A 14,696-nucleotide genomic window follows, 5' to 3' on the forward strand; every position below is an offset into this window, starting at 1 on the left:
CAGGAGGTGGTGGCGAGTGGTGGGAGCAACCGGACAAGGCCTCATCTGAAGTCTTTGCAAAGACTTCAGTTTAGAGGTTGCAAATGCTGGTCGCAAGTCGTCTCTAGACTTTAACTGAAGGACCACCTAACTATAACATGTAAAGTGCTGCGCAGTCTCCTTGGTTTTGTTCCACCAGGAAATTGCGCACCCTAATCTAATGCTTGATTCATGTCCACAACAATGAAAGTTGCAGACGCCTTCCTCCAAACAAGGGGCACTGAACCCACCTGCCCGTATCCCAGTCTGCTTTCCTTTTGAGTAATGTTTTGGTGTGATGGTCATAGTACTATCAATTCACTCATGTTATAATATGTATGACCGTCACACTAAAAATTTCTCCTTCTTAAACATCCTCAAGGTGAGAGCTACTATGACTTACAAGTTTAAATTCCTTATCCTGCCCCTGCCTAAAACACTACCATGCATCTCACTTGGCATCTCCTTTTGCTCACAATCACACAACTTAAATAGTTATGTTATGCTTAGGATCTAGGAGGTCGATCAAAACTGTACCACCTTGAATTTTGAAGCTATCCTCACGCATGTTTTGCCAATTCAGGAGGAACATAACTACTACTCTCAATCAGTTCCCTTCTTGGCTGCTTTTTGCTTGAGTTCATAAAACACATTCTTGTCATGCAAAGTCAAGAACATTGTCGCCACACCGGTCTTTCCAGCATGACCAGTACGCCCAATTTATGCGTGCAGTGTTGAATTTTCTCCCGCGTAACATAATATGCGCTACATACATTGATTGAATATGGTGAGTTTCGAGTCGAATTCAACCCCGGCATCAAAAGGTCCCATATTTGTTACTGTTAGCTGAGGGCGCGCAATCTCCTTGGTTTTGTTCCGCTTCCTCTCGGCGGAGTTGGAGGGCTGATTGCTCGCGTTCAGCTTTGTTTAAGAACACTGGTCTATTGGACGGCGGCAATGACGAGGCGGCGCCGGCCGCTGTCGAAACGCAATCGAAGGAGCGTTTCATTCTGTTGAACAGAAATGAGTCCCAAGGGTACATGGCGGGAGCCAACGCGGACACAGGGGTACAATCGTCAATTTCGAAAAACAAAGTCGGATACCTTCCGTTGCACAGTAACTCTCAGGAGCAAATCTCCATCCTACCCCTCCCCTCTCCCCTCAACTTTGCTCAAAGTTCCAAAAATTCGGTTGCTTCCTGCTCGAAGTTCATCACTTTCCCAATCAACTGCATCAAAGTTCGAAAATTGAACTGTGCCCATTTGAATTCGATCCATTTGCTCCGAAGAAATGATCGTTTCGGCGCTTTTAACGTCGGTGGGAATCAATCTCGCCCTCTGTCTCTTGTTCTTCACTCTGTATTCAATACTCAGGAAGCAACCCAGCTACCTCAATGTCTATTCGCCGCGCTCGGTGGCGGCCAAGGAGGAGTTGGAGGAGAGCAACAAGTTCAATTTCGAGCGGCTGCTGCCGACGGCGGGTTGGGTGCGGAGGGCGTGGCAGCCCTCTGAGGACGAGCTTCTGTCAGTCACCAGCTTGGATGCTGTCGTCTTCATGCGCATTTTTATCTTCAGGTTAGTGGGGGTAGGAAAATGGTGATGTGCTGCTTCCTGGGTGTGTTGAGAGTATTTTTGGGTGCGTATTTGAGTTTGGTTTTGTTAATTTTGATGGAGTTTGAGAGTATTTCGGTTTGCTGGGTGTGTTGAGATTAATTTTGGGTGAGTATTTTGAATTGGGCTTTATTTCTTTGTTTTGATGCAGTTTGAGAGTGTTTGGGTTTGCTGGGATTGTTGGGATTCTGGTTCTGCTTCCGATAAATTATCTGGGGAACCAGCTGAATAGGGATTTTGATATTTCGAATTTGCCCAGCAAGTCTTTGGACTCCTTCAGCATTTCGAATGTGAATGTTGGCTCGAAATGGTAATTACTTACTTCACTGTGGGAATTTTGATGACCAAAGTTTTTTACTTGACATAAAATTGCAGTATTTGAACAATGTCTGTTATTACTGTTTTGGTTAATTGTTGCATTAGCTAAACTCTGTTTATGGTTCATATTTCGACACATTGTTCCCCAAATGCAGTAATTTTTCGTCTTCGTTGGCTTCCAATTCTGTTGAGTTTATGGCATTTTAAGTTAGTGCGTTGCTCAAAGTGAAAAACCTAGGATATACCGGATTTCCCTTGGCAATCGTTGTATCCAAGTTGTATGCTTTCCTATATGCTTGCACATTTAAAGCCAACGAAAGGCGGGATAGCAGTTTTTTGCACATGGGTTGACATTTGGATATAGGTCTCTGGTGTGTCTTCTAATTTCTCTGGGAGAATTTTTAAATATAAGCTTACTTTGGATATATTGTGCCAGAGATCGGCAATTGTATTGGAGTTTTCTCTTACTTTTTGTGCTTGTACATTCATAGACTAGGAGGTGAGAGTGAAGTTGTTCAAGCTCATACCCAGATTTAGACTTATGTTGGTTGAATAACTTTCTCACTTGCTGTTCAAAATAACTTCATCATGTACGTCTATGTGGACTTCTTTGTTGTTGCTAGATCTTTTTCAAGTACATTTTATTATTTATATAGCAGGCATAGTAAAATTATCCTGAAGGTACCCTGATTATCTGATTCGGTTTCCCCAAGGTTATGGGTTCACTTTTGTGCAGCATACATTTTCACTGGAGTCGTCTGCTATCTTCTTTATTATGTAAGTCGGTTTTTGTTTCTCTTTCATGGCTTATTCCATCACAATTTTCTGTTTCGTCGAAAAGAAAGAGTCAATTGTGATTTCAACTTGATGACTATAACTGCAGGAGTATAGCTTTATCTCATCGAAAAGAATTGCTCACTTCTATTCATCCAAACCTCAGCCTCATCAGTTTACAGTATTAGTTCGTGCTGTTCCAGTCTCATCTGGGAGCAGCTGTAGTGAAACTGTTGAGAATTTTTTTACGGAGTATTATCCTTCTACGTATCTTTCACATTCAGTGGTTCGTCGAACTAACAAACTCCAACGTCTCACTGTAAGCATTCTGTCATGTATAATCCTGATATGTGCTTATGCTCAAATGCATTTTTTATTGTATGGTCCTGGAAATGTGTGCAGATAATCAAACACATCATATCTGTTTATGCACCCTCAGTACCTCATTATTCTTTGCTGAAAAACAAAAGCTTTATGAATTAATTTGTTCTCGAGCTCCATCATCTTCATTGGATTGACTTTTTAATTTTTACGAGGCTAAGCTTTCACAACCTTTAATTAATTAATTAGTTTTCGATGAGTATCAGACTAAGCCCCAACGAGTTAATTTTTTGGTTGTATTCCAAGGCCCCGCTTGGTGCTTCTGTAATTACTATGTGTATCCTATTTAGGTTATTACACGTCACACTTCAGAGTCCCTTTCTACTGGCTTCATCCCACACTACCTGGCTATCAGTCGTACCTCTTTAACGAAAAGCTCTCGGTACTGTTCACTTTAACGAAAAACCACATTTTTACACTAAAAAGTCAATCCTAGTACTATTCACTTTACCCTTTATTTTGTCCTTATCGTTAAAACTCAAAGTTTTGAAGCCCTTTTCATTAGTTTTCCTTATATTTTTTTGGTTTCTAAAACATCAAACCCGAGAGCATTTGAACAAAATTGTAACAATTAACATTTCTCTATCAATGAGATATGAGAACAATTCATTTTCTTTTCCTTGTAGAGTGATGCGGGGAAGCTATACCGAAAGCTCGTGCGTCTGAGATCAGAAACTAATACTCAGCAAAGATTAAGGCGTGATGGCTCTTGGGGGCTATCTGGACGCAAAGTTGATGTTTTAGATCACTATGGAAAGAAATTGGATGATTTAGAAGATAATGTGAGAATGGAGCAATCGTCAGTGGCAGGAAAGGTATTCATGCTATTAATTATTTCAAAGGAGTGATAGTAATTGATTGCTAATGGTATTAAAGAAGTCCTCCTCTGCATAAGACTTCGTTTAGCAAACAGCCAACCCCGCTTAGCAGGATAAGGCTTTGTTGTTGTTGTTGTTGTTGTTGTAGAGGTGAAACAAAAGTATTCAGGAAAAATAATAGAAATGAGTAACACACACTGTTCCTCTTATTATTTTTGTTATGGCAACTTTACGAATTGCATGAATAAACATGCATAGCTACATGTTGACTTGTAAAAGACATATCGGAAATTTAGAGGAAAGAAGATCAGGGTTCCAATAGATTTTTCTGAAATTGTTTGATTTATAATAACATGAAATTTGATGCAAATGCCCAAAATATTAATTATAGGAAGTTGCAGCTGCTTTTGTGTCGTTCAAGTCTCGGCTTGGTGCTGCAGTAGCTTTACACATTCAACAAGGAGCAAATCCCACAGAATGGGTTACCGAGATGGCCCCGGAGCCCCAGGATGTTCACTGGCCCTTCTTTTCTGCATCTTTTATAAAAAGATGGATCTCCAAGCTGGTGGTAGTGGTTGCATATACTGCTCTTACAATTCTGTTCCTCATTCCAGTTGTAATTGTGCAAGGCCTTACTCATCTTGAGCAGTTGGAAACCTGGTTTCCGTTTCTGAAAAGCGTACTGGACCTGTAAGTGAGAATTTATCACTTTTACTAATTTACTGTTTTATTTACGATCTGCTGAATCGTACGATTTTCTTGACTTTCAGAACAGTTGTCAGTGAAGTCATAACAGGATATCTTCCAAGTCTTATTCTCCAATTGTTCCTTTCTTTTGTGCCACCCGTCATGATAATGTTGTCTTCCATGGAAGGATACATCTCTTTCAGTCAGATACAAAAAAGTGCATGCAGCAAGATGTTGTGGTTCACAATATGGAATATATTCTTGGCAAATACACTTTCAGGAACAGTTCTCTATCGGTTCAATATCTTTCTGGAGCCCAAAAAGATTCCAGGGATACTTGCTGATGCTGTTCCAGCACAGGTAAAAATACATATGTCACGTTAGCATGTATCTCTCCTCTCGCTAGAATAATCATACTAATTTTTAGTTGCTTTTTGCAATTTCATGACGTTGTGTAACTGTTTAAAGGGTTCGCACAAAGTTGTGAAGTTTGAATTTTGCTTCCTGGTCATTTTTTTCCTGATACATAACTTTTGAAAAACTTATCCTCAATCATCATCAATTTATAATATTGGTGATAATGTAAATAAAATTTGTTATCAACCAAAACCCCGTGGTCCTTCTATGGTCTTATATTACTATATTTGTCTGGTAAACTTGAGATTCCGCTGAAATGCTATATCTTTAACTTTTGAAACCAATTGTTTGCATCACAAATTTCATGATGAAGGTTGTTATATAGATTCTTATATTGGATGCAGGCATCATTCTTCATTGCATATGTTGTGACATCTGGATGGACCAGTCTTCTAGCCTCAGAACTCTTCCGCGTGAGTCCCCTGATTTGGAGTATCATAAAAAGACCATTTTCAGGAAAAGATGATGAATTTGAGGTTCCTTCAATTCCATACCATAGTGAAATTCCTCGAGTTCTCTTTTTTGAACTCCTCGGAATAACATACTTCTTCCTAGCTCCTCTAATCCTCCCGTTCCTCTTGGTTTACTGTTGTCTGGGATACATAATCTTCCGTAACCAGGTTAGTTGGATGATCTCTCTTTGTGAAAAATTATTCTCTAACTATAACAAACCAATTATAATTTAATTTAGAAAGAAGATGGACATGGGTGGGAAGTAGGTATTAAGGACACAACACAACTTCATGTTTTGAAAAGTCCAAATGCAATGTATTGGGTTCTTTTTAGTACCTATTAGCGTTTCAAATGGATCAGACAGAACCTCCAAAATGTAGGTTGTGTCATGACTAAATATTGGTGCCAGGGTGATGAAAAATAAAATTAAAAAATCGGTACAACCCCAATCTCCTCTTGCACCTCCAAACCTCAGACAAGGAAGCTTTCTGCATGATCAATTTTTCGCTTTGTTGTTACATCTTGAATTTTGTGTTCATTTTAGTGATCTAGAAGCTCATATAGGATCCTATTCAGTTGAGTTGCTAACTTATTAATCAAAAAGTAGGCTGACACTTCGACGTTACTTTGTATTTTGTACCATCTAAGTTTGTATTTGGTCGTTGATCAAAGTTTTATTGTACTTTTCGTTGTATCTAACAAGTTTTGGTTATTTATATTCTGATGACATATATTGACAATTTTGAACAGTTTCTGAATGTATATGCACCTAAGTATGAAACCGAAGGAAAATTTTGGCCAACAGTGCACAATTCAACAATTTTTGCCTTGGTGCTGATGCACATCATTGCAATTGGAATGTTTGGGCTCAAAAAGGTTCCCTTAGCTTCCAGTCTGACCATTCCTCTTCCGATTCTCACGCTTCTTTTCAATGAGTACTGCCGCAAACGATTCCTTCCAATATTCAAAGCCTATCCGGCTGAGGTATGTCTGCACTGATGCTGTCAACTTTATCGTTCATTTCAGTTGTAACGGAATTATAGTTAGTCAATGTTCCAAATCTGGTTCTTATCCTGCATATACCCTATCTCATCAGACCATGGATATCTGACAGTGATGTCGAATTGGTTATAATCTTCTTAATTTGGTTCATTGTATTAAAAAACTAAAGGAATATATATCTCAGCCGACGATTTGGCATGTATATAAGAACCTCATTACCGCGTTTTGATGCAGTGTTTGATAAAGAAAGATAGAGAAGACGAGAACGATCGTAGAATCTCTACATTTTATGAAAAGTTAAGCACTGCTTACAGGGATCCAGCTCTGATGCCAATGCTGCATCCGCGAAGCACTGATGGACACAGCACTCCCCTTCTTCAAGCTGGAGTCTGAAAGTAAGCAGTTTGTCTTCTTACATAAAAACGAATTTACCTGTCTGTACAAAAATATAAAAGAAAGAACGAAACAGCTTGTGCCACGTGTTAGCCGTGTGTAAAATACGTGACCTTTAAGTTAGGCTTGTTTAGTCATGTGTCTTTTTCAAGAAGCACTTCTCATGTGTTTCTCTGTAAGTGATTTTGGTCATCGCAGACCAGCGCTTAATGTTGAGGAGTGCAATTGAGTTGTAACGTATTCAATGATTAAATTCATTACTGTCTCATTAACTATCATTGTAATATTGATAATATCATTTATGTTTTTATTGATGTCCGTGGCTTAAAAACGTGTATTTTCATGCAAACATTGTTGTGTCAAAGGATATTTTTATCCTTGAACTTAAAATACCACACGATAGTATGTGATTGACTTGATATACCGTTAACAGTTGTGAAGTATACTTTGTTCACAACTAACTTAACTGACTTTTGGCTGCCAACCCTAAATTGTGGGTGGTTCTGAAGTTCCATTTGTCAACTCAAAACACAACTTCTACAACGTTCTTGGACGTCGGAACGGTTCCATTTTTCCAGATTAAAAGTGTTAAGACTTTTAGTTTTTATATATATATGTATATATTTTTTTTCGTGAGCAAACATGACATTTGTCAACCTTACCTATAATTTATGTGATTATGTCGCGCACTCATATTTTTTCCTTCTTAATTTTCTGGTCTTTGCCAGAAACAGCAACATTTATAAAAATGGAAGCTTAAGATGCTGACATTTGGCATGCTATCTGGCCTCCACGTGGAGCAACAAGGATGATCAACAGTTAGGTTTCACTTTACGCAATTATGCTAACTTTAAATAATATTATCTTCTTTCTAATTTAAAATTAATCAGGATTATGAACACATGACATGCAGTCCAATCTACGTTTCTCTTGTTCGCAAGAGGGGGAAAAAATAAAAGAAAAGTGACGTAAATCGTGCAAAAGTAGAGGTAGTTGTAATTCTTAATTAAATAAATAGAAGTTGATGGGCACAATTTATTTTAGATAGCGATAGCAATGACGGGTTACATAATTGGTTATTAGCAGAAAGAAAAATCAGTGGTTGTGGAACTCATATCATGGTGTGTAGTATGATTGTTTTTCGTCATTGCGGCAAAGCGTCAATTGCAGTAAAAACATAATTAAATGAACGTTAAACAGACGTGATAGATGCATTAACCAAGGTATATATACAAATTATTGTATCCCTACCGATTTACTTTTATCATAAATTTGTATCCAAGGTTTTTTTTCCTCTCAATAATGGACCAGTTGGTGCCTTTGTCACGATAGTTCACCTTCAGGAAGCCGAGAAGACTCACAAAGGTATTTTAGCCTCTTTTAATCATCATCATGCGATTCATCAACGGTAAAAATCTAACTCATGACATGTCGTGTATCCAAAGTTTTAAGGTTGAAGGTAATTTATTTAGTTTTTAATTTTTAATGTTTTCATGGTTAACTTCAAAGTGTGAACAGTCGAAAGATTCGGCTCTCTCGGACTCGTTCGTTTCTTCCTTTGTCTATGTCCGCCGTACAGTACCTTCGATTTGCTACCCCATTTGATCTTTGTTACCCCCTTTTTTGTTTTTTCTTTGTGTTTTTTGTCCCAAATCTTCTTCACTGGTGTGTTCTTGCTAACCTGTGCTTTTTATGAGGTCATATCATCCGCTAATCCAACAAAGTTACTAACTGTTTAATACTAACCAACCCAACAAAGTTGATAACTTATTAATCTAGATATTTTCATAATTGTAGATATAATTTACAAATAATTTCTTTCAAAAAATTCGAACATAGGATTGTGAACGGTTATCTGACACACATAACATCTCTTAAATGTCCTACACCACGTTTGAGAAGCTTATGGTGCGGAAAAATGCTACGAAAAATAATTTCCTAATAGCATTTGCAGAGCTTTACAAAACTGAATAAAAATTTGAGAATTAGCTCACGATTTTTGTCAAAAGTACATAAATTTTCTATTTGATAGTATTTTTTTTTTCATTTTATTAGACACAGATCTCAGAGTTCTAAGTTTAAAACTATTATTCACTTTGTTTAATTTAGATACTAGTTGGGAAAAGTCCAACAATGTCATTTTGTAAGCATGATGTGTGACGTAAACCACATTTTAGATAATGAATAGAAAATTAAAACAATATGATTATATAATAAGATGACATTAAAAAATAATAAATATTAGTTATCATGTAATTAAATATGTGTTAGAGTGGGCTGGACATGCTTCATTGTAGGGGTGGCTTTGTAAATATCGATCGTCTTAAACTTTTTTAATGAATATAAAGTGTATTAGGTTAATTTATTGTATGGCTATTTACCCAAAGCAATGTGAATTTTGACCTTATATGGACACGAAAGTGACATACCACAAGTCACATCCAAGGTGAAAAAAGAATGTTTGCCCCTTAATTCACTCAGGATTCTCGCCGGATTCTCTTTACGAGGATCTCGATAATCTTTCAATCACATCCGTTCATCGTACATTATGTGGCCAGTTTTAGTCAGATGCTGTTTATATTCAATTTTAAATAAATTTACAATAATTTCTTACTGCACGATGTACAATGAACGAATATGATTTGAGGATCCCCAAGATCCTCACAAAGAGGATCCGGCAAGGATCCTCACTCCCTTAATTTTTGTCCTATCAAAAGAAAGCTAGCGGCTTTACCATTCGGAGATATTTAGACCCGTTGTATTGGAACTCGTTTGGAAGTGCTTTTATAGTTGAAAGCATTTTTTGTTAAAATATGTTTGGCACTAATTCTTAGTAAAAATGCAAGTAAATCCTAAAAAAACACTTAAAGTACTTCATGAAAGAAGTACATAACTGGTGTTTCTTACAGAAAGCATTTCAAGTGCTTTTGAAACCCAAAAACATTTTCTCTAAAACTGCTTTTAGTCATTTTAAAAGCACTTACAAACGAGCCCTTAGTTTTTATCACTGTTCTAAAAATCCCCACCTAGTGCCGCCTAGGCCCTGTCTAGGCGTTAGGCGGCTAGTCACTGCCCTAATTAATGCCTGGGCGTTTGAAAATTGAAAAAGGGCGCTTAGACAGCCTAGGCACCCGCCTAGCCCACCAAGACCCGCCTAGGCACTCACTTAGGTTGCAACTCATTTAGACAGAAAATAGATAACTTTTATTTTTCATTTTTTTTTTCAATAAGTAAGAGACTTGTTGAATACTTAAATGAACACACATTATATGTTTGTTTCCCATGTTTTCATTATGTTCCAATAGCTCATAATATATATGTCATTCTATTTGGTAATTTATGATGAAATTATATATATATATATATATATATATATATATATATTAAGTATAAATAGGCGTCCGCCTAGACGCCTAGATGCTAGGCCCCAGCCCGTCGCTCGACTAGCACCTAACGTCTTTTAAAACCTTTTTATTGGGGATAGGAGGAGGAAATTGGAACTATCGCCAAACTACTAGAACTTTAGTGTTGGTATTTCATGAAAATGATATTGTTTCACTTACGTTATTAGTCGTAGAATTATTATTATTTATTTTTTGTCAACGATAGATTTTGTTAGATTAAATGTTAGATTAGTCATCGACAGAATTCAAATTTATGCCGTCATGCAAGGGCTCAACTCCTTTATACTATTGTGGTAAAGGGTTAGTTGCTAGTATTATTGTTTTCATAAAAGCGAAACTGTGAAAAGGAGAACTCAAAATGAAAACTTGATAAACAATTTTAGGTGCAGAAAAATTTGTTTTCAATCAAGCTAGTAACCCTTTTTTTTAGATAATCTTATTAGTATATATAAGTTTAAATGTAATTCTATAGGCTGTTTTGGTGGTAATTTTCTCTAATTCTATAGGCTGTTTTGGTGGTAATTTTCTCTAATCTGGTGTAATAAATATAATTATCCTGTGATGATGGATATTCTGCCCGTAATTATAATTAGCTCACTAAGCAAGCCTATGTTGGCTAATTAGGCTCCATTTGTTGTTCATCTTGGGCATCATTTGATTAATTGCTTTGCTGATGCACTTGTAAGTTGTAACTGTTTTCATCAGATATTTAATAGAAGAGTACAATTAGTACCTTTCTCTACTTCTATGTTTATTTCTCCTTGGTGCTAAAACGCAACTCGCTAATTTTATAAAATATAGTTTATTAAAACCATATAAAATACATGTACAAGGAGATACGACCAATTCAAGTTCACAATTTCATATAATTAATTTTGTAACATGTACTTTTAAAATGACAATACTCTTCTTGTTCTCGAAAAGGATGAAAGTTTCATTTTTTGGTAACGTAATAGCATTTCACTATATCATAAGATATTCAGAATAGTTCATTCTTTTGACCATAATCTAAGAATTATATTGAGCAAAATTCATTCATTTGGAGTTCGTTTAGTCATATGTGTCGAACAAATCAACTGTTATGGTATAACAAGTAGCATCATCAAGGAAATATTGTCACATTAGTCTAAAAAAAAGTTAAGTGAGTTTGGACGAGAGTAGTATTAGGATGGTTGACTTCCTAGAAAATCCTTGTGTTGCATCCCCCTGAGGGCGAGCCTTGGCCAACGGAAAGGTTGCTGAATTGTGATTGAAATGTCACAAATTCGAGTCGTAAAAATAGCCTATTTGCAGAGTAAAAGTACATTCCCTAACCTCGCAAATCAGGAAGCCTTGTTGACTTGGGTCGCCTTTTTAGTCTCAAAAAAGTATTATCCTTCTAAAAATAATAGCATGGAAGATAGATCATATTGGCATCTTTGGCTGGGTCAAATTTAACAATTGGAGGTCTTTTAAGTTGGTTATTGTTTATAGCCCGAGACTAATAAGAAAAAATGGAATAAAAACAAACGATAAGACCATTTCAGCATTCAATGATTCCATCATATGAGAAAATCTTCCTATTCCCCTACCTATAAATATGCACAATAGCATCAGAGCCAACTTCAATTAAATCAACCACTTGCAAATACATAGCATACACTCAAAAGAAATTGATAGCTAGTAGCTAGAAATGGCAAGGAAGAGAAAAGTTAGTGAGGGAGTGGAAGACTACACTACTACTTCAGGTGAGGGAACCATGGCTTGGGATGAGATGGTGAAGGAAGCTTCCGCTGTCGCCGAGCTAGGTGGAGCACGTAGGGCACGAAAGCGCTTTGTTGGTGTCCGGCAAAGACCCTCCGGCAGATGGGTGGCCGAGATTAAGGACACCATTCAAAAAATTAGGGTTTGGCTAGGCACCTTTGACACAGCGGAGGAAGCAGCCAGGGCCTACGACGAAGCTGCCTGCTTGCTTCGCGGTGCCAACACCAGAACCAACTTCTGGCCTTGTTCCCAATCGCCATCTACAACTCCAGCGTTGCCCTCAAAGATCACAAACCTCCTCCTCCAGAGGTTGAAGGCAAGAAACAACGCCATCTCTTGCTCTCCTCCTCCTGCTGCTCCTCTCCCTATCAACCACCACTACGATCAAAATCTTCACGAACAAGCAACAGAAACCGATTTCTCCGAAACCCAATATACAGATTTTCTCAACGATCCCGAAGATTATTATATCACAAGCAACAACAACCAAGAAATTATCACTGATCACATCAGTGCAAGCAGCATTGACTACATGACGTCGAGCTTCGAATCATGCTTGACTGACAAGGAAACTGATCACATGGAGTACGGTAACTTGAGTGAAGTGGCGCAACAGACTTGTAGCGGCGAAGATGCAAATTTCGCAGCGGAAGGATCGGAGGCAGATGTTGATCAAGAACAAGAAGAAGAGGAGGAAGTGAACGGAGATCAAGTTGGAGTGATGGACTTCCAGTTTGTCGATGATATTGGAGCATCCAACTCGACCTACTACTCTCCGTCGCCTTTCGAGATTGCTGAGGAGATAGAGGAGCCGGTTCTGGAGGCTGAGAGCTATGCTGATGAGCCTTCGATGCTGAGAGCCGCCATGAAGAGAATGAAGTACGAGAGGAAGTTTTCGGCTTCTCTCTACGCCTTCAATGGGATTCCCGAGTGCTTGAAGCTGAGAATCGGATCGGGGAATGGGAAAGGGAGAGGGGTGTCTGAGTGTTTGAGCAACCTTCAGAGAGCGTGCAGTAACAAGAACAAAGAGGAGGAGGTTGTTACTGTAGCGGCGGCGGAACACTCACGAAATGATTCGAAACAGGAGGAGCAGGGTTCATCATCAATGGATGTTTCTCTGAGTAGTGATGGTGAATTGTCACTCTGGGGCTCACTTGATCTGCAGCCAATCTGCTTTTTGTCAACTAAGTAGTCTTCTTTCTTTCTTTTTTTTAACAAATTCATGCTCTAATTTGATTCCACACATCAATTTGGAATTCCATTCTTTGCAATATTTTGTGATATTCTAATATATTTCAAAGAAATAGTGAATTTTATGTAATTTGAACTTTGGGTTCAAACTTCCACCCAATTAAAGTAATAATAAGGCCTCGTTTGGCAGCTCAGACTGTACTGACTATTTCAGTCGGATAGGATAATCTGTCACCAGACTGTACTGACTAAATTAATCAGATGTTTAGTGCAGTATCGTACTAATGACCGTATTATTTATAATCTGTTTGTTACCGTATCGGATAAGAGATCGGATTGTATTATTTTTACCAAAAAAATTGATGACTAATGAAAAAAAGGAATTTTTTTTTATAAAAATTCACAACAACCAAATGCATCAAATTAAATAAAAATAATCTTAATATTGCATTTTCTATTTGTCCTTTATTTAAATCAAATTATAAAAAAAAATATATCCTTTCTTCCCCAGATCTTCTCCACTGCACAGGATTCCCCAGGATTCACCACACCAAATGGGATGGACAATAGAATCAACATAGACCCTATACCCAATAGCATGAGACTTCTTCCCAAATGTTCTATGCATGTGAGATTGCTCCCTAATCTCTCGCATTTCTTTCCATGAGGAGTCAACCCAATTCCAACGGTGCTGCGGCGATGTTAGGCAGTAGGTGAATGCAGGCGGTGCTCCAACGACGTGGGTTTCAGTTGGATCTAGTTCAAATCCAGGATCGATGGCATGCGAACCCGTGCGGGTCCCGCGACGAGGAACTACAAAGGAGGGCGACGGCCGCAACGAGGAACTGAAGAGAAGGGTGAATGGTATGGAGTGCAAAAGGAAGAAGAATGGAGGAGGAAGAAGAACCTGGGATTGACGATGGCAATGGAAGTGAGTTTGCAGAACGATGCGAGAGAGCCAGTCGATAGAGCGAGGACACCGACCCGACTAAATAATACATAGGTTTCTGGAAGGATAAATAAGCGGGCATACACCGGATAAAATATGTGGGCCCAGTTTAAGTTATACGAGTACTATTTAGTATATAGTTGCACCAAACACTCGGCTCCGTATAACGTATCCTATCTGATTTCTTATACGGGCTGCCAAACAAGGCCTTAGGCCTTCTATTTTCTCCTTTTATGTTCTTCTAATTTTTCGAATTCGTCTAATAAAAGTGGCAAGTACAGAAATAATTTCCTATAATTCTTTAAAAAAATATAAGAAGTAAAAAAAAGAGCAGGTTTTATTAAATATTTGATTCAATAATTTGGAAAATTGAGGTTTTGTTTGGTGTGTAATGGACATAAACCAAGGGAAAACACATGTTAGACAAACACAACCCGAACAAATAATCTGCAACATCCTTTTAAAACTGAGCAATTCAGAGAGCTGATGAGCTCTACATTCTTATAAACTTTTTTGACGTTGAACAAATCGCCGAATG

The 14,696-nt window shown here is 37.9% G+C and overlaps 2 protein-coding genes across 2 annotated transcripts; both read left to right on the forward strand.

The window, feature by feature from the left end:
• The first annotated feature begins 173 nt into the window (after window positions 1-173).
• Window positions 174-7,185, forward strand: LOC103442381 (CSC1-like protein HYP1). The gene is made up of 11 exons (XM_008381164.4): window positions 174-400; window positions 602-1,592; window positions 1,780-1,938; window positions 2,660-2,723; window positions 2,830-3,039; window positions 3,728-3,916; window positions 4,311-4,609; window positions 4,690-4,966; window positions 5,368-5,643; window positions 6,227-6,460; window positions 6,713-7,185. Exons 2-11 carry the CDS (start codon window positions 1,309-1,311, stop codon window positions 6,869-6,871), a joined length of 2,151 nt encoding a protein of 716 aa, XP_008379386.2. The 5' UTR covers window positions 174-400; window positions 602-1,308; the 3' UTR covers window positions 6,872-7,185.
• Window positions 7,186-11,869: 4,684 nt separating this feature from the next.
• On the forward strand, window positions 11,870-13,378 carry LOC103442820 (ethylene-responsive transcription factor ERN1-like). Its single transcript, XM_008381621.3, has one exon. The coding sequence runs from the start codon at window positions 11,948-11,950 to the stop codon at window positions 13,208-13,210; it is 1,263 nt and encodes a 420-aa protein (XP_008379843.2). The 5' UTR covers window positions 11,870-11,947; the 3' UTR covers window positions 13,211-13,378.
• The last annotated feature ends 1,318 nt before the right edge of the window (window positions 13,379-14,696 follow it).

The sequence above is a fragment of the Malus domestica genome, chromosome 09 (genome assembly GCF_042453785.1).
Source record: "Malus domestica chromosome 09, GDT2T_hap1".
Taxonomy (NCBI): domain Eukaryota; kingdom Viridiplantae; phylum Streptophyta; class Magnoliopsida; order Rosales; family Rosaceae; genus Malus; species Malus domestica.

Coding starts and splice junctions, on each gene's coding strand:
- LOC103442820 (XM_008381621.3), top strand. CDS start 11,948: ATGGCAAGGAAGAGAAAAGTTAGTGAGGGAGTGGAAGACTACACTACT.
- LOC103442381 (XM_008381164.4), top strand. CDS start 1,309: ATGATCGTTTCGGCGCTTTTAACGTCGGTGGGAATCAATCTCGCCCTC. Junction 1,939..2,659: donor GTGAATGTTGGCTCGAAATG/GTAATTACTTAC, acceptor GGTTTCCCCAAG/GTTATGGGTTCACTTTTGTG. Junction 6,461..6,712: donor TCAAAGCCTATCCGGCTGAG/GTATGTCTGCAC, acceptor GTTTTGATGCAG/TGTTTGATAAAGAAAGATAG.